Below are 26,321 nucleotides of genomic sequence, written 5' to 3'. Positions count from 1 at the left end.
GGGTTACACCCATAGTATATAGGTCTTCTACACAGCGTAAGAACGCCTCTCTTTTTGTCTGGTTTACAGACAATCGTGAAAGATGAAATCTCCCCCTTAGAGGAGAATATTTGAATTCTAGAAGATACTCCTGGGTCACAATTTCTAATGCCCAGAAATCTTGAACGTCTCTTGCCCAAGCCTGAGCAAAGAGAAAAAGTCTGCCCCCTACTAAATCCGGTCCCGGATCGGGGGCTGCCCCTTCATGCTGTCTTGGTAGCAGCAACAGGCTTCTTGGCCTGTTTACCTTTATTCCAGGTCTGGTTAGGTCTCCAGACAGACTTGGATTGAGCAAAATTCCCCTCCTGCTTTGTGGCAGAGGAGGAGGTAGGAGGACCACCTTTGAAGTTTCGAAAGGAACGAAAATTATTTTGTTTGGTCCTCATCTTATTTGTCTTATCCTGAGGAAGGGCATGGCCTTTTCCTCCAGTGATGTCGGAAATTATCTCTTTCAGTTCAGGCCCAAATAGGGTCTTACCCTTGAAAGGAATAGCTAAAAGCTTCGATTTTGATGACACATCAGCAGACCAGGACTTAAGCCATAACGCTCTACGCGCTAAAATGGCAAAACCTGAATTTTTTCAGCCAGCCTGAATTAATTTAGCCAGTTGAAAAGCGGCATCTGTAATAAAAGAATTAGCTAGCTTGAGAGCCCTAATTCTATCCAAAATATCCTCTAATGGGGTCTCAACCTTAAGAGCCTCCTCTAGAGCCTCGAACCAAAAAGCAGCTGCAGTAGTTACAGGAACAATGCACGCTATAGGTTGCAGAAGAAAACCCTGATGAATAAATATTTTCTTTAGAAGACCCTCTAATTTTTTTATCCATAGGATCTTTGAAAGCACAACTGTCCTCAATAGGTATAGTTGTACGCTTAGCCAGAGTAGAAATAGCTCCCTCCACCTTAGGGACCGTCTGCCACGAATCCTGAATCATGTCAGATATGGGAAACATTTTCTTAAAAAGTAGGAGGGGGGGAGAACGGAATACCTGGTCTATTCCACTCCTTAGTAACAATGTTCGAAATCCTCTTAGGGACCGGAAAAACATTAGTGTAAGAAGGAACCTCTAGATATCTATCCATTTTACACAATTTCTCTGGAGGAATCTCAATAGGGTCACAGTCATCCAGAGTTGCTAAAACCTCCCTGAGCAACAAGCGGAGGTGTTCAAGCTTAAACTTAAAAGCCGTCATATCTGAGTCTGTTTGAGGGAACATCTTTCCTGAATCGGAAAGCTCTCCCTCAGACAGCAATTCCCTTACCCCCAATTCAGAGCATTATGAGAGTACATCGGAGATGGCTAATAAAGCGTCAGAGGGCTCAGCATTTACTCTCATACCGGACCTACTGCGCTTCCCCTGCAAATCAGGCAGTTTAGATAATACCTCTGTGAGGGTAGTAGACATAACTGCGGCCATATCTTGCAGGGTGAAAGAATTTGACGCACTAGAGGTACTTGGCGTCGCTTGTGCGGGCGTTAATGGTTGTGACACTTGGGGAGAAGTAGATGGCAAAACCTGATTCTCTTCTGACTGAGAATCATCCTGCGACATACTTTTATCAGCTAAAATATGTTCTTTGCAATGTAAGGCCCTTTCAGTACATGAGGGACACATTTTAAGTGGGGGTTCCGCAATGGCTTCTAAACACATGGAACATTGGCTTTCCTCAATGTCAGACATGTTGAACAGGCTAGTAATGACCACAAACAGGCTTGAAAACACTTTATTTAGTGAAAAAAATAACAATCTTAAAAAACGGTACTGCGCCTTTAAGAGAAAAAAAGCATAAGATTTTTCCAAAACTGCTTAAAACAAATAAAATTGTCCCAATTTTATGGTAAAAGCATCCCAATACTGCAGCTAAGTTTGCCCCATAAGGAAAGGAATACTTAACCCTTACAGGAAAAAACGGAAAATTACAAACACGTTTATTTCAACAAAAAGCACCCCCTGCACCTCGCCACAGCCCTGCTGTGGCGCCTACCTGCCCTCAGGGGTCTGTAAAACCGGGATAAACCTTCGTTTTGGCCCAATACAGCTCACAAAGGCCCACCGGATCAGGAACTTGCTGCTTGCTTGATAAAAACAACTGCGCAACTGAGGCGCAAAAATAGGCCCCGTCCATCTCACTCGATGTCTTACAGCCCAAATTGACCGCACCAGAGCGGTCTAAAACCTAGCCATGTGGGTTCAGAAACCCAGAAATGAAGCCATGTGTACCCTCTTAATAAAGCATAAAAACGTCTTTTAAAAACGTTAACTGCACTCCCAACATATAAACGTTTGCCCACACACATTCAAACATCAGTGTCAACCATTTTTGTATAGCCCATAAATGCAAGTCCAGTAATACCCCTCTTTATATACTTTAGGATTACTGCTTACCCTCTCCCTCATGGGGATACTGTCAGCCAATTCTGAAATAACACAGTCTCTCCAGAAAAAAATGACTGAACATACCTCAATGCTTATAGCATGAAAAACATTCCTCACACTGAAGTTTCTTAAGTACTCCTCAGCCATTCTGTGGGAACTGCTCTGGATCTCAGTAACTGCTGCTAAGATCATCAGCCTCCAGGCAGAAGTCTTCATCCATCTACTGCCTGAAGGAAAATAGTACACACCGGTACCATTTAAAATAAAAAACTCTTGCTTGAAGAAATAAAAACTAACATTTTATCACCTCTTTCACTTTACCCTTCCTATTACTTAGAGTAGGCAAAGAGAATGACTGGGGGGTGGAGTCAAGGGAGGAGCTATATAGACAGCTCTGCTGTGGTGCTCTTTGCCACTTCCTGTTAGCAGGAGGATAATATCCCACAAGTAAATAATGAATCCGTGGACTCGTCGTATCTTATAGAAGAAAAGTACATTCTGTAACCTAGGTTTTCAATATGCTGCAAATTGTCTAAACCAGCTATTGATTTGCATCATTTGCAAGTTAAAGGGATAGAAACGTGTACATGGGTGCATTTTAATTTTAAACAGAAGCATTTGTGCAACATACTTCCATTTGCAAAAATGCTTCTAGTAAAATGTAATACTGTTTTTGCGCGACCTACAAACAGGGCACTAGTATTCAAGCTCAGAGCAGTGGTGGTGGGTGTGTATTGTGTCTGTGAAGATTTAATTTGTGTCATACAAGCCACTGCTGACTCTCATTGAAGATGTAGTTTTTGAATAATGGTGCATGGGCCTTCCCAGAATATGTGCGTATGTCGCTGGAAAAAAAAAGCAATAACTTACTAGAAGTGTTTTTGCAAACAGAAGTACAGTATATTGGAAAAATGTTTCTATTCAAAAATGAAAAAACAAATTATGCTTACCTGATAATTTTCTTTTCTTCTGACGGGAAGAGTCCACAGCTGCATTCATTACTTTTGGGAATTCAGAACCTGGCCACCAGGAGGAAGCAGACACCCCAGTCAAAGGCTTAAAATATCTCCCCCACTTCCCTCATCCCACAGACATTTTGCCAAGGGAACAAGGAACAGTAGGAGAAATATCAGGGTGAAAAAGGTGCCAGAAGAACAAAAATGTACTGCCGCCACAGACAAAACGCGGGCGGGAGCTGTGGATTCTTTCCGTCAGAAGAAAAGAAAATGATCAGGTAAGCATAATTTATGTTTTTCTTCTTAAAACGGGAAGAGTCCACAGCTGCATTCATTACTTATGGGAAAACAATACCCAAGCTAGAGGACACTGAATGCAAACAAAGGGTGGGAACAAAAAGGCGGCCCCTTCGAAAGGCACCACAGCCTGAAATTACCCAACACCCTATAAAAAAAATATAAATGAGACGGGTAAAAAAAAAAACCAGAAGACCAGGAAACTGCACATCAGTTACATAACCTGCAAAGCCGTGCTAGAGACCACTCAGACCCAGAGTCTGCTGAGCACAAAAGCCTCCGAGGAGCCAGCCCTGTGGCTCTCTACTCCCGCGAAAAGCACCCCTGACCTGAAGGTTAAGAACTTCTATCTACCCCCGAGAGGGAGAATAGCTAACCCCATAGGAGATCCAAAGGACCATTCAGCATGGGCTCAAACCAAACTTAGAGCAACCCAAGGTTGCCACAGCACCTAGCCCAGGGAGACGAACTCCCCAGAAGGACAAGGACCAGAAAAGAAAGTCTATACTCAGGATAAAAACATCACGAAGATGACCCGAGGGTCACCCTCATATCCCTGACACAGCACCATACCACATAAGGTGCTCCAGAAAACAGCGAGTTCCCTGTTGCATCATAGTCAAGTCGAAAAATTACAGGCTAGACAAGCATAGACAGCAGAGCCAGGATAACTTATCCCAGCAACTAACAAAGAGCTCTCCAAGAGAACACCAAGCCACCTGAAAACACTCGCGATGACCAGCCTCCAGGCAGCAAAGCTGACCCTAAGCTATCGGAGGACTCAACCCACCAAGAAGTGCCGAAAAAACTTGAAAACAGCTCCCGACCAGAAATTACCGGTCTCCAGGAGCATCCCCTCCCAGCAGCAGACGCCACCAGAGGAGAGATAGACATGAAAAATCCTTCCACCGAAGGGAAGAACAGACTCAAGAGAAGAAAACTACCAACACTGCATAAAGCAACCGATCCCTGATCTTCCCTTCAGGGTAATGGACCCAGCCCAAAGACTAGTTAAAGACCGAAGACTAGAGTCCCAGACGTCTGGAAGAAAAAAAAAAAGGATGGATCCACGAGGAAGCAAAACCCCTGAGTAGAACTCTGACCGCTACTAAAACCGGAATGCTACTGTGAGTCAGGATAGAAACTTTGTGCTCGGGTCCAAAAACCCCTACACTGCTGTCCTCCATAAAGAGGAACACTTCCCAAGGGAAGAGAGAACTCAGACCCTTAGCATCCAAATGCCAGAATCCAGCATATAACAGGAGCCTCACCTGGGTGCAAACCCACAATTTCCTGTGTCAGGAACGGAGGAGCCAACTACTACTCCACATCTCCCTTTCCAGAATTCTAAGGATGCAAGGGGAAAAAAAAAACTACAAGGCAAAAACAAGGACCCACGGGTCATTACAGATACTGAGGTATCTCCAAATCAAAGAGAACATACAAGAACCTATCCCCCACCCTAGGTGAGAAAAAAAGGGAACTAAAGCAACGGAAAACCACCCTACCAATAGAGGCGAGACCTTTTGGCCGATATTGCCAACCCAGGTGGAACGACACCTGGAGTCTACAAAGAAGCATCAGATGCCCCAGAAGACCAGCAGGGACCCATCAGAGACCTAAAACCTAAGCCTCAGGCAGACATGAATCTCCCATGAGACAGAAACCCCGCCCCCTTTCAAAGGGACATGCGGGAACCCAAAACCTAAGATTAAGCAGAGCCGTCCATGCTCCAAGCAAGAGACAAGGTCCTAAGCCAGAGTCCTTGAAAAACTGAATCAATCGACAGATCTAACCTCCTGAGGAACCCTAAGCTGCCTCCGATGATTAGGAGTGCACCGTCTAAAGTCCGTAGACTTAAAGAACCTAGGGAACAGCCTCAAACCCAAGAGTATGAAAAAAAAACTTGTGATCAGTTTAAGAAGTCAGCACTCAGTGCCCCTGAATCAAAAGGTAAACCCTCGCAGACAGGCTTAACTACCGGATACACACGCTGGAGGGGATAAAAGAACATCTACCTGACCCCAGAAAGGCAAATGTCTGTAACCGACCTCGGACCTCCACTATCAAGCCCGAAGGCTAGATCTGCAACGAGGTCGAAGGATAACACCCGAGCGTTCAAAAACCATGGTATGACCAAGGGTAGATCCTATATGGAGAAGACAACAGTCTCCAGATATCCTAGCAGGATCGGACGCCCGAAAACCCCTTAATAGGGCAACGACTGGGATTCTCGCAGCTCCTCGCAGAAGGCAGGGTAACCCATGTACTCCACATACTAGAGCAAACGCAACGCTGAGCAGAGGAAGAAGGACATGCCCGCACTTCCAGAACAGATGAGACAACCCAAAACGGGAAGGAAAGGGACTCCGCCACCGCAAAAGTAATGCTATTAGGCTAAAAGAGTCAACATCAAAACGATCACCACTCAGAAAACTAGACCTCAGAGGTCATACACATCTCCCAACTCCAAAGGAATGGAAACTAACGGTCCGAGTCCCCAGGGACCTTTAAGAACCTTGACGACGTCTGAAAAAGGCAGACCCGTATCCCAAGCGACTAGCCCATCGGAACTCAACCCTCCGTCTAGAAGCTTTGATCTACACACTAGGCCCCATAATTCGAAGTAGGATCCAAGCCTGGAATCCATATCAATAGGCTAAGTGACATCAGAATCCGAAAGGTTTCAATCAGCACCACAAGGGTGACATGAACCCAAGTAAAAGCAGAAAGCGCCCAACCAGGACCTGCCCGGAATAAGGACACTCCAGAACTGTCCAAGATTCAAGAAAAAACAGAATTTATGTTTACCTGATAAATTTCTTTCTCCAACGGTGTGTCCGGTCCACGGCGTCATCCTTACTTGTGGGATATTCTCTTCCCCAACAGGAAATGGCAAAGAGCCCAGCAAAGCTGGTCACATGATCCCTCCTAGGCTCCGCCTACCCCAGTCATTCGACCGACGTTAAGGAGGAATATTAGCATAGGAGAAACCATATGGTACCGTGGTGACTGTAGTTAAAGAAAATAAATTATCAGACCTGATTAAAAAAACCAGGGCGGGCCGTGGACCGGACACACCGTTGGAGAAAGAAATTTATCAGGTAAACATAAATTCTGTTTTCTCCAACATAGGTGTGTCCGGTCCACGGCGTCATCCTTACTTGTGGGAACCAATACCAAAGCTTTAGGACACGGATGAAGGGAGGGAGCAAATCAGGTCACCTAAATGGAAGGCACCACGGCTTGCAAAACCTTTCTCCCAAAAATAGCCTCAGAAGAAGCAAAAGTATCAAACTTGTAAAATTTGGTAAAAGTGTGCAGTGAAGACCAAGTCGCTGCCCTACATATCTGATCAACAGAAGCCTCGTTCTTGAAGGCCCATGTGGAAGCCACAGCCCTAGTGGAATGAGCTGTGATTCTTTCGGGAGGCTGCCGTCCGGCAGTCTCGTAAGCCAATCTGATGATGCTTTTAATCCAAAAAGAGAGAGAGGTAGAAGTTGCTTTTTGACCTCTCCTTTTACCTGAATAAACAACAAACAAGGAAGATGTTTGTCTAAAATCCTTTGTAGCATCTAAATAGAATTTTAGAGCGCGAACAACATCCAAATTGTGCAACAAACGTTCCTTCTTTGAAACTGGTTTCGGACACAGAGAAGGCACGATAATCTCCTGGTTAATGTTTTTGTTAGAAACAACTTTCGGAAGAAAACCAGGTTTAGTACGTAAAACCACCTTATCTGCATGGAACACCAGATAAGGAGGGGAACACTGCAGAGCAGATAATTCTGAAACTCTTCTAGCAGAAGAAATTGCAACTAAAAACAAAACTTTCCAAGATAATAACTTAATATCAACGGAATGTAAGGGTTCAAACGGAACCCCCTGAAGAACTGAAAGAACTAAATTGAGACTCCAAGGAGGAGTCAAAGGTTTGTAAACAGGCTTAATTCTAACCAAAGCCTGAACAAAGGCTTGAACATCTGGCACAGCTGCCAGCTTTTTGTGAAGTAACACCGACAAGGCAGAAATCTGTCCCTTCAGGGAACTTGCCGATAATCCTTTTTCCAATCCTTCTTGAAGGAAGGATAGAATCCTAGGAATCTTAACCTTGTCCCAAGGGAATCCTTTAGATTCACACCAACAGATATATTTTTTCCAAATTTTGTGGTAAATCTTTCTAGTTACAGGCTTTCTGGCCTGAACAAGAGTATCGATAACAGAATCTGAGAAACCTCGCTTCGATAAAATCAAGCGTTCAATCTCCAGGCAGTCAGCTGGAGTGAAACCAGATTCGGATGTTCGAACGGACCCTGAACAAGAAGGTCTCGTCTCAAAGGTAGCTTCCAAGGTGGAGCCGATGACATATTCACCAGATCTGCATACCAAGTCCTGCGTGGCCACGCAGGAGCTATCAAGATCACCGACGCCCTCTCCTGATTGATCCTAGCTACCAGCCTGGGAATGAGAGGAAACGGCGGAAACACATAAGCTAGTTTGAAGGTCCAAGGTGCTACTAGTGCATCCACTAGAGCCGCCTTGGGATCCCTGGATCTGGACCCGTAACAGGGAACTTTGAAGTTCTGACGAGAGGCCATTAGATCCATGTCTGGAATGCCCCACAGCTGAGTGACTAGGGCAAAGATTTCCGGATGGAGTTCCCACTCCCCCGGATGCAATGTCTGACGACTCAGAAAATCCGCTTCCCAATTTTCCACTCCCGGGATGTGGATAGCAGACAGGTGGCAGGAGTGAGACTCCGCCCATAGAACAATCTTGGTCACTTCCTCCATCGCTAGGGAACTCCTTGTTCCCCCCTGATGGTTGATGTACGCAACAGTCGTCATGTTGTCTGATTGAAACCGTATGAACTTGGTCCTCGCTAGCTGAGGCCAAGCCTTGAGAGCATTGAATATCGCTCTCAGTTCCAGAATATTTATCGGTAGAAGAGATTCTTCCCGAGACCAAAGACCCTGAGCTTTCAGGGATCCCCAGACCGCGCCCCAGCCCGTCAGACTGGCGTCGGTCGTGACAATGACCCACTCTGGTCTGCGGAATGTCATCCCTTGTGACAGGTTGTCCAGGGACAGCCACCAACGGAGTGAGTCTCTGGTCCTCTGATTTACTTGTATCTTTGGAGACAAGTCTGTATAGTCCCCATTCCACTGACTGAGCATGCACAGTTGTAATGGTCTTAGATGAATGCGCGCAAAAGGAACTATGTCCATTGCCGCTACCATCAACCCGATCACTTCCATGCACTGAGCTACGGAAGGAAGAGGAACGGAATGAAGTATCCGACAAGAGTCCAGAAGCTTTGTTATTCTGGCCTCTGTTAGAAAAATCCTCATTTCTGAGGAATCTATAATTGTTCCCAAGAAGGGAACCCTTGTTGACGGGGATAGAGAACTCTTTTCCACGTTCACTTTCCAGCCGTGAGATCTGAGAAAGGCCAGGACGATGTCCGTGTGAGCCTTTGCTCGAGGGAGGGACGACGCTTGAATCAGAATGTCGTCCAGGTAGGGTACTACTGCAATGCCCCTTGGTCTTAGCACCGCTAGAAGGGACCCTAGTACCTTTGTGAAAATCCTTGGAGCAGTGGCTAATCCGAAAGGAAGCGCCACGAACTGGTAATGTTTGTCCAGGAATGCAAACCTTAGGAACCGATGATGTTCCTTGTGGATAGGAATATGTAGATACGCATCCTTTAAATCCACCGTGGTCATGAATTGACCTTCCTGGATGGAAGGAAGGATAGTTCGAATGGTTTCCATCTTGAACGATGGGACCTTGAGAAATTTGTTTAAGATCTTGAGATCTAGGATTGGTCTGAACGTTCCCTCTTTTTTGGGAACTATGAACAGATTGGAGTAGAACCCCATCCCTTGTTCTCTTAATGGAACAGGATGAATCACTCCCATTTTTAACAGGTCTTCTACACAATGTAAGAACGCCTGTCTTTTTATGTGGTCTGAAGACAACTGAGACCTGTGGAACCTCCCCCTTGGGGGAAGTCCCTTGAATTCCAGAAGATAACCCTGGGAGACTATTTCTAGCGCCCAAGGATCCAGAACATCTCTTGCCCAAGCCTGAGCGAAGAGAGAGAGTCTGCCCCCCACCAGATCCGGTCCCGGATCGGGGGCCAATATTTCATGCTGTCTTGGTAGCAGTGGCAGGTTTCTTGGCCTGCTTTCCCTTGTTCCAGCCTTGCATTGGTCTCCAAGCTGGCTTGGCCTGAGAAGTATTACCCTCTTGCTTAGAGGACGTAGCACCTTGGGCTGGTCCGTTTTTACGAAAGGGACGAAAATTAGGTCTATTTTTTGCCTTGAAAGGCCGATCCTGAGGAAGGGCGTGGCCCTTACCCCCAGTGATATCAGAGATAATCTCTTTCAAGTCAGGACCAAACAGCGTTTTCCCCTTGAAAGGAATGTTTAGTAGCTTGTTCTTGGAAGACGCATCAGCCGACCAAGATTTCAACCAAAGCGCTCTGCGCGCCACAATAGCAAACCCAGAATTCTTAGCCGCTAACTTAGCCAATTGCAAAGAGGCGTCTAGAGTGAAAGAATTAGCCAATTTGAGAGCATTGATTCTGTCCATAATCTCCTCATAAGGAGGAGAGTCACTATCGAGCACCTTAATCAGTTCATCAAACCAGAAATATGCGGCTGTAGTGACAGGGACAATGCATGAAATGGGTTGTAGAAGGTAACCCTGCTGAACAAACATCTTTTTAAGCAAACCTTCTAATTTTTTATCCATAGGATCTTTGAAAGCACAACTATCCTCTATGGGAATAGTGGTGCGTTTGTTTAAAGTAGAAACCGCTCCCTCGACCTTGGGGACTGACTGCCATAAGTCCTTTCTGGGGTCGACCATAGGAAACAATTTTTTAAATATGGGGGGAGGGACGAAAGGAATACCGGGCCTTTCCCATTCTTTATTAACAATGTCCGCCACCCGCTTGGGTATAGGAAAAGCTTCTGGGAGCCCCGGCACCTCTAGGAACTTGTCCATTTTACATAGTTTCTCTGGGATGACCAAATTTTCACAATCATCCAGAGTGGATAATACCTCCTTAAGCAAAATGCGGAGATGTTCCAATTTAAATTTAAATGTAATCACATCAGATTCAGCCTGCTGAGAAATGTTCCCTAAATCAGTAATTTCTCCCTCAGACAAAACCTCCCTGGCCCCCTCAGATTGGGTTAGGGGCCCTTCAGAGATATTAATATCAGCGTCGTCATGCTCTTCAGTAACTAAAACAGAGCATCCACGCTTACGCTGACAAGGGTTCATTTTGGCTAAAATATTTTGACAGAATTATCCATTACAGCCGTTAATTGTTGCATAGTAAGGAGTATTGGCGCGCTAGATGTACTAGGGGCCTCCTGAGTGGGCAAGACTCGTGTAGACGAAGGAGGGAATGATGCAGTACCATGCTTACTCCCCTCACTTGAGGAATCATCTTGGGCATCATTGTCATTATCACATAAATCACATTTATTTAAATGAATAGGAATTCTGGCTTCCCCACATTCAGAACACAGTCTATCTGGTAGTTCAGACATGTTAAACAGGCATAAACTTGATAAGAAAGTACAAAAAACGTTTTAAAATAAAACCGTTACTGTCACTTTAAATTTTAAACTGAACACACTTTATTACTGCAATTGCGAAAAAACATGAAGGAATTGTTCAAAATTCACCAAACTTTCACCACAGTGTCTTAAAGCCTTGAAAATATTGCACACCAAATTTGGAAGCTTTAACCCTTAAAATAACGGAACCGGAGCCGTTTAAGCTTTAACCCCTTTACAGTCCCTGGTATCTGCTTTGCTGAGACCCAACCAAACCCAAAGGGGAATACGATACCAAATGACGCCTTCAGAAGTCTTTTATAAGTATCAGAGCTCCTCTCACATGCGACTGCATGCCATGCCTCTCAAAAACAAGTGCGCAACACCGGCGCGAAAATGAGACTCTGCCTATGCTTTGGGAAAGCCCCTAAAGAATAAGGTGTCTAAAACAGTGCCTGCCGATATTATTATATCAAAATACCCAGAATAAATGATTCCTCAAGGCTAAATAAGTGTTAATATCAATCGATTTAGCCCAAAAAAAGTCTACAGTCTAAATAAGCCCTTGTGAAGCCCTTATTTACAATCGTAATCAACATGGCTTACCGGATCCCATAGGGAAAATGACAGCTTCCAGCATTACATCGTCTTGTTAGAATGTGTCATACCTCAAGCAGCAAAGGACTGCAAACTGTTCCCCCAACTGAAGTTAATTGCTCTCAACAGTCCTGTGTGGAACAGCCATGGATTTTAGTTACGGTTGCTAAAATCATTTTCCTCATACAAACAGAATTCTTCATCTCTTTTCTGTTTCTGAGTAAATAGTACGTACCAGCACTATTTGAAAATAACAAACTCTTGATTGAATAATGAAAAACTACAGTTAAACACTAAAAAACTCTAAGCCATCTCCGTGGAGATGTTGCCTGTACAACGGCAAAGAGAATGACTGGGGTAGGCGGAGCCTAGGAGGGATCATGTGACCAGCTTTGCTGGGCTCTTTGCCATTTCCTGTTGGGGAAGAGAATATCCCACAAGTAAGGATGACGCCGTGGACCGGACACACCTATGTTGGAGAAATCGACCCGAATGTTCGATAATATGAAACTAGAAAACATAACTCAGTTATTCAAAACTGTGCAACTTCCAGGGAAGCGCCCACAAAATCACAAGTATCGGTTAAAGAGAAAGAACGTTCCCAAAACCGAATTATATCAGACATGAGCTTAATAAAAACAAATCAAACACATCCTATCCGGATCAAAATAAAAGTAAGGCAGCAGCCTCAGGTGAACGCCCAAGGTGAATGGATACGCCAACGGAACCCAAGCTCAGAACTGGAACCGAAACATAAAAGAAAGAAAAAATGGAGACGTCAAGGAGATTAGCTTAATTCCCAAACGTCTAATCCACCTTGCCATCCAGCATCTAAGGCCTCGGATCCCTCGGGCCACTAGGACTGGAATCCTCTAACACTGCCAAAACATGCCGACGTGCCAGCCTATAATGGAAGGCAAAATCATCCCACGCCGGATTAATAAACGACCCCGGCCTGAACGCTCAGAGGCCAACGCTTCCCCAGGAGGCCGAACTGAATCATGAGATCACACGCCCGATGGGCCCTGGTTAACAGAACACTTACAATATCTTAAAAATATTTCACTTGGGAGATATAAATGAGCCAGCGCCATAGAAATGGCCATACAGAACCGTGACGTAACCTCTGGAGGAAACAAGTCACCTTCCGGAGACTGAGTAAAGGCCATAGGGATACCTGCTTGTGCAGCAAAGGAAGGGTCTGGGGCACGCGCCTCATGGGACATAACAATCGGAACATAACTGATGGGCATGGATAACCCAGGCCATTTCATATTCATCACAAGACGCATTCTCCGTATCGGAGACATTCATGTCTAAGAAATCAAAATCCTCCATAACAAACACTAACTGGCACCCTGTTACACCCCCACGAGCAGACTTTCTTTGTCGCCACACAGTCAGTATACGGAAGTGGAAAACAACGTAACCGCACCCGGTCACGAGGTGCATCGTGCCAGTCACAAAAAAGGCGCACATCTCAAGAGATTGCGCCAATTGAAGATTAGGCCGTTATGTTCTGAATAGCCATGAGCCTAAGTATTACTACACATTAGCAGGTAGAACCATATAACAAACATGATTAAAAGTCCCCCCTGTTCAATAACCCCCCTCAGGAGATATTAACTCATGACTCCTATTTTAAGATAAAAGGAGTCCCACTGGGACTCTACCTTCTCTCGTTATCACATTATGAAATAAAATAAAACAATCTTACCTGAATCAACGCCGGGGGAACAGGAACACGGCCCTTCAAGTGTGACGGATAGCATCCTCGCTTCTGACATTGGCTTGAGTGAAGAAAGGCAGGCAGCGAAACTCGTCAACGCTGATTGCCGAGAAACTGTTAATATGAGTCGGGATGGTTTCGCAGAAAAATTCCCCCTGACTCTCCGGACTCTAACCTTCATACATGCTCTCACTGAGAGGCTGACAGGATTACTTAAAACTCCAATCCCATTTCGAAGAGTACTACCCTCCATAAGAGACTCTCAAACTTCTGACACTTCTCTGCCAACCTCCTGTGACGAAAGGCAAAGAATGACTGGGGGATGAGGGAAGTGGGGGAGGTATTTGAAGACTTTGGCTGGGGTGTCTGCCTCCTCCTGGTGGCCAGGTTCTGAATTCCCAAAAGTAATGAATGCAGCTGTGGACTTTTCCCGTTTAAGAAGAAAACACCCATTTTTACACAAAAGCAAGAGGTGTTTTTTGTTTAAAGCATGATTCTTGCAAACTACATAGATTTTTCTTTCAATGCTTTCAGGCCACAGGAGCCCATCTAAGGGGTTTTGTGAGAACTTCCCCACGTCTGTGCAGAAAACAGGCATTTGTAATTTGTTCTAGAAAAAGTGGCTCAACAATTGGTTTATTCAGATTTGTAACAAATTTTGTTAATTTGAGTAGTATACACTGTTACATTAAATAACTTTACTGTAATTAATTTTGTAGGTAATTTAAGGGGCCATTGTATATGAAAAATGGCATGCTCCAATTTGTTAGAGCATGTTATTTTAAAACTAGTGAACCTACACCTCTATGTTAGAAGTAGTACCACTCTGGACCCTCTGCACATTCCAGTAAAATATTTTACTGTAACTCCTGCGATAGTAATCTGTCCCAATTTCCAAACTAGGAGCAACTCTCTTCTCTGCAACACACTTTCTTGTCCCATTTGGGTTTATTCTATGTATATCTTTTAATATTTTTGTATATTTGTGTGTGTTTGTGGTGTATATCAAAAAAGTGAAATTTAACGTCCGTTTACATATAAGTATAGATTTGATTTAGATTGACAGATAGGTTTAGATTAAACATTGAACTTTCTAGTGGGAAAAATCTATTAAAACCCTTATCTGAAAAAATATCAAATTTATTTAGACAGGATTGAAAGCAGTACAACCAATTAACAGGAAACTTGTATAGACACAAGAAACTAAGTTTAACACATTCTAATATAAGCACAGAACAGCCTTTGAGGCAAAATTCAGATTTTTAAATGAGATGGCTGCTTTATGGCTTCTGTTAGGTAAAACTGCTAAAGATTCTAAAACACGGCTCACAAACTGTATATGCCTGAGGCCTTTCTAATCAGAGACCAACTGGTTATGTCTATTAAAACAACAGTCGCCACATTCCGATTCTACATCTTGAAGCTCTAATATACAGCTTCATTATATCATTACAACAATTATTTACATTGCTCCAATTATAGGAAAACCACAAACAAAACAAAATATGAAAGTCTCTGCCAAATTATCATGTCAATACAAATATGAAATAAAGTACTTATAAACCTCTAAACAAAAAATGTGCTTGGAACCGCGTTCACTTGGAAATAATAAATGTTAGTGTTATGATTATTATAAGCTCCACTAAATACACATTTTACATTAGATCACAATGGCCAATGCCAGAGAGTAACTACTGCTAGAAATACCAATGCTTATATAAAATTATCTGAGCCACCTTCTTGCTCATAAACCTGAAAGGATATTTGGCGTCCATGTTTCTCTACAGGTCTGTGATGAGGAGAGTGTAGCCGATTACGGGAAACTCGCTCTACCAACCCATGGTGGCGCATTCCTCGGATGTTATCAGTGTGGTGGAAAGACGGCTGCAAAATGAAGAATATTAAAATTAGGTCAACCATATTTTAATGTAGGGCACCCATGTAAACAACACCTTTGTATGCAATTTTAAAACAGGACTATGTATGAATGTATTTATATGCTCAAGGTTTAAAAGGCTATAATGATGTAAAAGGACATTGTGTTCCAATCACCAAATGTACCTGTTGAAATGTATCAAATGTAGGGCTGCAACTAACGATTATTTTCATAATCAATTAATCGGCCGATTATTTTTTCGATTAATCGACTAATCGGATAAAAAAAATGAATAAATTATTTTTTTCCTATAATTAAAATAAAATCCACATACTGAGTGTTATAAATATAAACTTCCAACTAAAACTTTACATTAAGACAACTTTTTTTTTTTTTTTTTTTTTAAATCTAAGTCTTTTATTAAGGTTTTGCGCATATGAAAACATACAGAAAATGTCTTAATGTACAGATGACAAGTAATCAGATAATACAGTACAATATAGTAATACAGGCAAAGAACAAATTATTTGATGAATAGTACATTCCTGAAACCTTCATTTTATCATTTTAGAGGCTATCATAACAGACTAAAGAGCTGGCCCCTTATGGACCTCTTGATATAGGCAAGACATGTAGTACATATTAGTCATATCGAGGACCTAATTAGGTCCTACGTCTTATAGCGGGTATAACAGTGGGTAAACACCGCTTGAAATGAAATGGTATAAACCATATGAGAGGGTGAGGGGGGGGGGCGTGGTTAGCGTTGTACAGCTCCAAGAAACCTTGAAACAAAGCATGTTAATCCTGTCCAACACAACTACCCTAGTATTACAATTCTAATGTTATTATCATCTGATACGTAGCAGTGAAAACTCGTTGACATCTGGTAAAATAATAAGTTATGCGTACCCAACATACAAGATATCTCTAGGAAAAATATGGTAAAGGTATATATATGCAAGCTTAGTTATTGGGCCCAATGTCATTCCAAAGGATACACAGTTCTGAATACTTAAAAACATAAAGTGTGCTAGAATAATTAAGGAGGACTTGTAGCATATGTACCTCTTGAGCCACACATATTTTTGTATACTAAATTCTGATATAACATCAAGCATAGCATAAATCCAAAAACTTACTTATGATCTGCAATGTGCCTCCGAGCTTCGAGGGTAATATAAACTAATATAGAGTAGAGGCCCAATGGCTTGAAAATAGTATGTACTACCTATGGTATAAAATAGTATGACAAGTTTAGCTAAATGATAAAGCAACATGATAACTTATAGTGTTAGGTAAAAATTTTGAATGTGTACCCAGGGTATAGAATGAAATATATATTCACATAGGTACAGCAGATAAGTAGGAGCCCCACAGCACTTTGAGAACAGATGTCAGGGTTTGGAAAGGTCATACTTCGTTATACTTTCAGAGGGCGCATTTCAGTGAGGAGCTGGTATGGAGTTTCTAATGCTGCCCAGGCAAGTTCGTACCACGTAAAGTCCATAGAAATCAACATTTATCTGGTTGTGTTTGAGCTGAGATCAACATCCCATTAATAAAAATAAACATACAATTGCTAATGGCACATATAAGTATTGCCTACCACCTTCACAGGAGTCGTCATTTTGAGGAGATTGGTAACTTACTGGCTGTTTGTAGGTAGGAACAATAAAAAAAACACAATAATTTCGAACATATAACGATAATGTCAAACTTAATCTAAATTGATCCTTAAGGTATCAACAGATCTCTATTGAAACATATATAGAGCAATAATAGAAAATGAATACAAATATTGAGCTGTTAATAACAGTTAAAGTGGAAGCATGCATAGCAGATATTGAAACAATACTTAACTGTAACGTATACAACATAAATTGCCATATGTGACATAAAAAAAAAACCCAGACATATAGGGCAGCAAATAGGAGGGGGTGACTGCAGAAGGAAAGGAAGGCCTGCCACATCTATGAGATTAGGGTTTTAGTCCACTCCAGCAGCTAGCAAAAAGTAGTAGAAGCCCCGTTATATTTTAAACTCCAAACACATCTATAATTGATATTGAGGGAAGACTGCCTAGCTTGTCCCATGCTTCACATTTAACTAGAATTAAAAAATGCACAAAATAGCTAGCAGTCTATTCCTAAATCAAAACCTTAAATTATAGATACAGAATTTTTATGTAGAGAACCACATTGTATATAGAACATATGGGGAAACTATAGTTCAATTAGGGGTAAGAAACAGGTAGTCTAGCCCCATATCGTATTTTCAAACGTATACGGTCTGTAATAATGTGTGAGGGACTGAGTGGTATAATAGGGCAGATTGTATGTTTAGATTTGAAAATAAAGTTACCCGATCCCCAATCGGGTGAAATGAGGTCTCCCTTTGATGTAGACAAGACTGAAGATGAAACAAAAAGCAGTGTGCCACTGTCGGAGGTATATCCCTTGAAGAGACCGAGCCGCTAGAGTCCAGGAATGAGAAAGGGCAGGTCCGTGCAAAACCACCTCTGCAAGTACGGGAGAGGGCCTCCTAGGGGAGCAGGACAAAGACGAGATGTACGGGTAAGAGACTGTGCGCAAAATCGCACTATCATCTGAAGGAGGGGTCCATCTAGTGGGGGTAAAGTCGCCGGTCGTCACCGGCTCCATGCATGACTCTTTGCGAGTTTTCGGGTGGGTGGCCGGCCGTATCAACCCGTTCTAGCAGCTGTGTCCCCCGATATGCTCCCTCAGTCTCTTTCGTGATGGATTTAGGTATGACTTCGAAGCCGCTCTCACTTTGCTGCCATAAAGTAGCTTTTAGTGCAATCGTAGGAGAGTGTTGCTGTGATGCTGAAGCAGGTTTGGTAAGCTCGGTCGCATTGAGGAGAAGGTGCAAACAGTTCTGCTGGATGTGCTGCGCCATTGCGGTCGTCATTTGCAGGTCCGTTGACAGATGCTGTTGAGGGCGTTTGCTAAAGATGAAAGGCAGGCAAAATGAGCATCCATCTTCCGAGATAGGGCCTCCAGAAGGGTCCGTACTGTATTGCGTGATGTCCCAGCCATTGTTACCAGTACCTTTACTGCCTTATGAACCTAGTGAGGTGGATCCGCTTTCACTCAGCAGACGGGGGGGGGGGGGGATACTTTGATGAGAGTAGGCTACCGCCTCGCCCGTCCAGAGGAACTTAATAATGGATCTGTAGCTGTAATCCCCACAAAACACGAGTCTTTAGGTTCAGCTGAGCTTCCTATATTCAAATCTATAAAAAAGGAGTATGGTAGATGAGTTGGAAGCCAACTAATCTGCTTAGACTCTTTAGGGGATCAAGAGCTGTCGGGTTTTGCCTCTGGACATAGCGGCAGCTAAGACACGCCCCCGGTCCAATTTTTTAAGCAGCAGAACACATTTTTATAATTAAGCAAAGCAAAACCACAAACTGTTTGAAAAGAGGTAGAACTAGTAATAGGTAGACTACCATTGTTTATAACATTCTGTTATTCACTCTTTCAGAAACTTTGCATTGAAATGCACAAATGTCAACATGTTCACATGCTCCTGGGTGATCTTTTTTGCAACTATTTTGCCTGCAGCAGAGAAGAGGCACTCAGATGGTGTTGAGGTGCCTGAGATGCATAAATAGGGTTTTGTCAATTTCACCAAGGTGTGCTATTTATCTTTGTTAGTTCTCCAATGCAAGGGGCCTCTCAACAAAGTAAGCCTGGACTAAATTTTAACATAAAAATATCTTGAATATATATATGCAGTGGTAAATAACCATCTATAAGGTTTGGGCGGAAAATATCTAGTCTACTCTTAAAATAACAGATATATACTTACATAGGTTGAATTTGGTACATATTCCAATTAATTAAAAATAAAAAAAGGCAAAAGGGCTAAAGACTATATATCAGTAAAAGGACACAGCCTTACACATTTATCTATAGAGTACATATATCAGTAATAGCAAGCAATCTGCTAAAAAAATGTCCAAACAGGTAATAGTGACATAAATTCATATAACAAATGCCATCAAGCTAGGGCTAGGTGTAAATAACAAATAACTATATCATGCAAAGCACAGGCCCAAATCACCTGATTTGATATAAAACAATCCAAATGATGACTCCTATTTTATTTCTGGGTTGCACATAAGCCAGGAGTAGTTGTAACATAGTAACATAGTAGATAAGGTTGAAAAAAGACTTAAGTCCATCGAGTTCAACCTATACAAATCTAAAATACTTACAAAAAGCTCCAGTTAAGCTTAAATAACCCCATTAAAATGTGACCCATTTAATACTAGCAATCATATCCATGAATTTTGTTTATATACAGAAATTTATCCAGACTATTTTTAAATGTATCTATGGTATTGGCATTCACTACCTCCTTTGGTAATGAGTTCCACAATTTTATTGCTCTTACAGTGAAAAAACGTTTCCGTTGCAGGAGATTAAATCTCCTTTCCTCCAACCTTAAATTATGACCTCTTGTCAGAACCAATTTTCTTGGAATAAAAAGAGCTTCTGCCATCTCTGTATATGGGCCTTGAATATATTTATATAAAGTAATCATGTCACCTCTCAAGCGCCTTTTTTCTAAAGAGAACAGACCCAGTTTGGCTAGCCTCTCCTCATAGGTTAATTTCTCCAATCCCCTTATTAGCTTTGTGGCCCTTCTCTGAACTTTTTCTAGTTCTGCAATATCTTTTTTAGCAATCGGTCCCCAGAACTGCACTCCAAACTCAAGGTGAGGTCTTACCAGGGCTTTATATAATGACAGAATTATGCTTTCCTCCCTTGAATCAATGCCTCTTTTAATACATGCTAGTATCTTATTAGCCTTTGAAGCCGCTGCCCTGCATTGTGCACTCATCTTTAGCTTGTTATCTATTACTACTCCCAAATCCCTTTCCTCCTGTGTTTGGCTAAGTCTTGTCCCATTTAAAAAATACATAGCCTGCTTATTTTTACTTCCAAAATGTAGAACCTTACATTTTTCCGTATTAAATCTCATTTTCCATTCACTTGCCCATAGTTCTAATTTTAGCAAATCCCTTTGCAAAGAGAGTTCATCCTGCTCTGACCTAATGACCTTACTTAACTTAGTATCATCTGCAAAAATAGAGATGTCGCTATTTAATCCTTGCTCCAAGTCATTTATAAAAATATTAAAAAGAACAGGGCCCAGTACTGATCCCTGGGGGACGCCACTGATTGCCTTTGTCCAATCTGAGTATGATCCATTTACTGCTACTCGTTGCTCCCTATCTTTTATCCAGTTATTTATCCATGAGCTAACATTTTCAGCTATTCCCAGTCCCTTAATTTTGTGCATTAATCTCTCATGTGGCACTGTATCAAATGCCTTTGCAAAATCTAAGTATATCACATCAACTGATTCCCCTTTATCTATATTTTTACTTACTTCCTCGTAGAATCTAATTAGATTAGTTTGACATGATCTATTTCTCCTAAAGCCATGCTGATTAGAACTCATAATCTTGTTTACACGAATATGCTCATCAATATAATCCCTTATAATCCCTTCAAATATCTTCCCCACTATTGATGTCAGACTAACTGGTCTATAGCTTCCTGGATCATCCCTGCTTCCCTTTTTGAAGAGTGGCACCACATCAGCTTTACGCCAATCCTGGGGTACCATGCCTGAGGATAATGAGTCTTGAAAAATTAAGAGTAAAGGTTTGTCTATAACAGTGCTAAGTTCACTTAACACCCTTGGGTGTATTCCATCTGGGCCTGGAGTTTTATTTACCTTAATATTTTTTAGTTTTTTCCTGATATCCTCTAAACAAAACCCAGTTAGTGGTATGGACTGGCATGTTCTATTCTGTTCCAAAGTATCATTCAATGGTTCCTCTCTTGTGTATACTGAAGAAAAAAAACTGGTTTAGTACCTCAGCCTTCTCCCTGTCATTATTTATCATGCTACCCTCCACACATTTTAATGTACCTATATTATCCTTCTTAGACTTTTTGCTATTTATGTACTTAAAGAACCTTTTAGGGTTAGACTTAGAATCCTTGGAAATTAATTTTTCATTTTCAATTTTGGCTAATTTGATTGCTTTTTTGCATGCTTTGTTACATTCCTTATAAATATTGTATGCTGAGTCTGTACTATTTTCTTTTAATAATTTAAATGCCCTACGTTTTTTCCTAATTTCTTTTAACACATTTTTATTTAGCCATAACGGCTTAGTTTTTTTATTTTTATTTTTATAACCATATGGTATGTATTGATATGTATATTTATTTAACAAATTTTTAAATATTATCCATTTATCCTCTGTATTTTTATTAGAAAATACATTGTCCCAATTTATATTATTTAATGATTTCCTTAAATCGTTGAATTTTGCTTTCTTGAAATTAAAAGTCTTAGTTAAGCCTTTAAAACACTGCATATGAAAAGAGATTTCAAATGTGACCATGTTATGATCACTGTTACCCAAATGTTCTTTAACTTCTATGTTTGATATTATATCTGTATTGTTTGATAGCACTAAATCCAATATAGCTTTACTCCTAGTTGGCTCCTCTATTAATTGTGACAAGAAGTTATCCCTGAGAACATTTAAAAATCTATCCCCCTTAGCTGAATTACTAGTTTCATTGGCCCAGTTTATATCAGGGTAGTTAAAATCTCCCATAATTACAGCACTGTTATTAGCAGCCTTACCTATTTGGATAAGTAGTTGAGTTTCCTCCGGGTCACTAATGTTGGGAGGCTTGTAGCATGTTCCTAGTAATATTTTTTTAGGATTTTTCCCCCCACTCTTTATTTCAACCCACAGGGTCTCTACATTGTCACTTGTATCATAAATATCTTCCCTTATTGTAGGTTTAAGGTCAGGTTTAATATACATGCAGATTCCTCCACCCCTTTTATTATTCCTGTCCCTCCTAAATAATGTATGCCCCTCTAAGATAACTGCCCAGTCATGTGAATCATCCCACCAAGTTTCAGTTATACTGATAACATCATAGTCCTCTTCTGCAACTAAGAGCATCAGCTCCCCCATTTTACCTGTCATGCTTCTTGCATTTGTTGTCATACATTTAATTTTCATGTGCTTTCTGCTGCTACTTGGTGTACTTTCCTCTATACTTTCTAATGTGACATTTCTTAAGTCATCCCTTCCTTGAGATATTAAGGGAGTGACATATTCAGACACTGATCTCTCTGTTCTATTTTGTTCTAATTGACCCTCCCCCCCTTTGCCTAGTTTAAAAGGTTCTCTAAACGTGCTACCATCCTTTCCCCCAACACACCTGCACCCATGTCATTCAGGTGCAATCCATCCTTACTGTACAATTTGTACCCTAGTGAAAAATCAGCCCAGTGTTCTAAAAAGTCAAACCCCTCATTTTTACACCATGTTTTTAGCCATGAATTAACAGACCTTAGCTCCTTCTGCCTTACTGAGTTAACACACGGCACTGGTAATATCTCAGAAAATATTACTTTGGAGGTCCTTGCTTTAAGCTTGCTACCTAACTCACTGAAGTCATTTTTTAGGACTCTCCATCTCCCACTGATTTCTTCATTAGTACCAATATGCACCATGACTGCAGGATCAGACCCGCATCCCTCTAACAATCTATCAATACGCTCCACAATATGCCTAACACGAGCCCCTGGAAGACAGCAAACTGTTCTATGTAAAGGGTCTGGATGACAAATTACCCTATCAACCTTCCTTATAATAGAGTCTCCTACCACCAACATCTGCCTCTGGCCCTGACTTGTATGCCCCTCTTCCATGACTGAAGGACTGCCCACCATAGTATGCTCCTCTTCCACAGCTAAAGGACTGTTCACTATACTAGGCAACACGGCCCTCTCTGACACTGCCACCCCTGAACTGATATCCCCAACATCTTCACTTAATCTTGCAAATCTATTGGGGTGTACCAGCTCAGAACTGGCCTGTCTCTTCCGCTTACTTCGCCCTCTAACTGTGACCCAGCTACATCCTGGAGTCTCCTCATCTGAATCCTCCCCATTCCCACTGCTGGAACCATTAACAACCAGCTCAGTCCTATCCATTTCCCTTTCAAGTGTCTGAATTTCATGTAGTGTTGCAATTCGTTCCTCCAGATCCCCAATACGAGTTTCTAAAGAGACAATATGCTCGCACTTGCCACAAACATATAATCCCAGAAGCGGCTGCTCCAGTGATGCAAACATGTGGCAAGCTGTACACTGAATGAGATTCTCACACATTCTTAGTAAACTTAAAAAAAAACTGATAGTGTCCTAGAAAAGTGAAAAGTAAGAGTCTGTAGACATCCTTTAGGCAAAGGGCATAATTATAAAACACAATACCATGTGCAGGAGTTCATCAGAGTGAAGCAGCTGGTGCTGTGTGCAAACCAACTAATCGATTATTAGATTCCTTGACAACTATTTTCATAATCGATTATGCCGAATAAGTGTTGCAGCTCTAATTAAATGGTTTACAAATAGTGCCTTTACCGTCAAATTCAGACAAGGTAGGCTCAGAAGCAGCAATGCACTGCTGGGAGCTAACTGCTGATTGGTGGCTGCACGCACATGCCTCTTGTCATTCATAGACTTGATGCGTTCAACTCTGTTCCAGTAGTGAATTGCTGCTCCTTCAAAAAGGATAAAAAAATTAAAGGGACATGAAAACCAAAAGTTGTATTTCATGATTCAGATAAGAATACAATTTTAAACAACTTTCTAATTTACTTCTATTATCTAATTTGTTTCATTCTGTTGGTATCATTTGATGAAAGAGCAGCAATGCACTACTGGTTTCTAACTGAACACATGGGTGAGCCTATGACTGTCGGTATATGTATGCAGCCACCAATCAACAGCTAGAACCTAGGTTTTTTGCTGCTCTTGAGCTTACCCAGATAAACCTTTCAGCAAAGGAAAAACAAGAGAAGGAAGCAAATTAAATAATAGAAGAAAATTGGAAAGTTGTTTAAAATTGTGTGTTCTGCCTATATCATGAAATAAAAAATTGGGGTTTCCTGTCCCTTTAAGCAAACTTGTTTTATTATATAAGTGAATTGGAAAATTGTTTAACATTGCATTCTCTATTTGAATAATGAAACAAAAAAATGGGTTTCATATCCCCTTAAAGAGACAAAGTCATAATTAGACATTCATTATTTAGACAGAAAACAGATAAAGCTCCGGGTCCGGATGCCTTACCAAATGAATTCTATAAAATACTGGCCCCTAATTAATATCTCTCTGCATTTAACTAGACTGTTTAATTACATTTTTTTACAGAGGAAGGTCAGATCTCCCAGAACTTTGCAGCCTCAAAGACAACATTAATTCCCAAACAGGGGAAAGATCTCCTTAAAAAGAATCCTATAGGCCTATTGCACTGCTTAATGTGGATTATAAAATTCTGACTTCTATTCTAGCAAAGAGACTACAAAAAAAAATTCTGGATATTATCCATAAAGATCAAGCAGGTTTCTTGCTCAAGCGGAATTTGGTTGCTAAAATTATAGAGCTCCTCTTAACTATTGATTACTTTAAGAATGTAGAGACAAGCAGTAACATAGATTACAACGCAGCTATTATCGTTATTGATGCTGAAAAAGCCTTTGATTGCGTACATCACGATCATTTGTTGGATACATTGTATCAGCTTGGTTTTAGGAATAATCTGTTAAGTCTGGTTAATAACCTATATACGCATTCCTCTACTAAGTTGCTTATTAATAACACAGAAACTTCTACCATCAATCTTAATAGAGGTACGCACCAAGGCTGTCCTCTTTCCCCACTATTGTTAGATTTGGCCATCGAACCATTAGCCATAAAGATCAGATCTCAAATTGAGGGAATAAGAATAGGGAAAAAAGAATTACCTCTTTCAATCTCAGGTCGAATCGCCCTATTCAAAATGGTCATCTTGCTTAAAATTTTTGTTAAAAAGTACGGACATTAAAGGCCTTAATACAGCACTTCGTTATTTCATATGGCAAAACAAGACACACAGAATTTCTCTGAAACAAGTGTCCCTGCCTAAATCTTATGGTGGTCTGGCCCTTCTAGACATAAGCACATATAATTTGGTCTTTTTAGGACGTATTGCTATTGATTGGATAAAGTAAATATGATACGTCCGTTTCTTCCCACCTCTCTTATACATTGCCCGATTCACACAATCCCGAAACAAGTGAAACAATAGAAAACGATTCACAACGTAATCCAGGCTTGGAAAAAAATTGGAATAATCTCGAAAACGGATATGAATATAACAAAATACCAGACAATTTTAGGGAACCCTGAGTTTCAGAAGCAATATCTGGTATTTAGGAACTGGCAAAAAAGGTTTGTTTTTATGTCACACAATTTATAGATCAAACTATGCAAAGTATGAAAACCTTCAATGATTTAAAACAGGAGTTTAATCTTGACAATAGGGAATTTTTTGGCGTATCTACAAGTGAGATATTATGTCTCCAAGCTACTGAAGAACTTTGCCGGGGTCTGCTCTTGGGGCAAAATAGATGGTTGGCCACTACTCGCTAAGACGGGCCTATTTTCTATCTAAATATGGTATGACTATTTGGTATCTCAAAGGGGTGATTTGAATCTAACCGATATAGCTCAAAAATTGGCGGGACTAATTTATGACCATGCTATTACGGTGGACTATGTAAAGAGATCGATTGCAAAGGTGTCTCATACCAATTTATCTGCAAATTGGAGGGAGTCTCATTTAAAATGGTTATACCGCACTTATTATACCCCGGAAAAAGGGCTTAAATGGCATAACCGTCAATTTAATAAATGCCCTAAATGTGCCTTGACAGCGGCAGATTTAATCCATATGGTTTGGTCTTGC

General features: G+C 41.3%; 1 protein-coding gene across 2 annotated transcripts in view; it reads right to left on the bottom strand.

The window, feature by feature from the left end:
• Nucleotides 1-26,321, bottom strand: part of CRTC3 (CREB regulated transcription coactivator 3) — a 668,286-nt gene that overhangs the window by 521,946 nt on the left and 120,019 nt on the right. For both annotated transcript variants that reach the window (XM_053717740.1, XM_053717741.1), the window contains exon 3: nucleotides 15,340-15,459. In XM_053717740.1, the coding sequence (XP_053573715.1) occupies nucleotides 15,340-15,459 (120 nt within the window). The remainder of the gene's footprint in view (nucleotides 1-15,339; nucleotides 15,460-26,321) is intronic.

The sequence above is a fragment of the Bombina bombina genome, chromosome 6, assembly GCF_027579735.1.
Source record: "Bombina bombina isolate aBomBom1 chromosome 6, aBomBom1.pri, whole genome shotgun sequence".
Taxonomy (NCBI): domain Eukaryota; kingdom Metazoa; phylum Chordata; class Amphibia; order Anura; family Bombinatoridae; genus Bombina; species Bombina bombina.
This window is presented reverse-complemented; position numbering and strand designations above follow the sequence as displayed.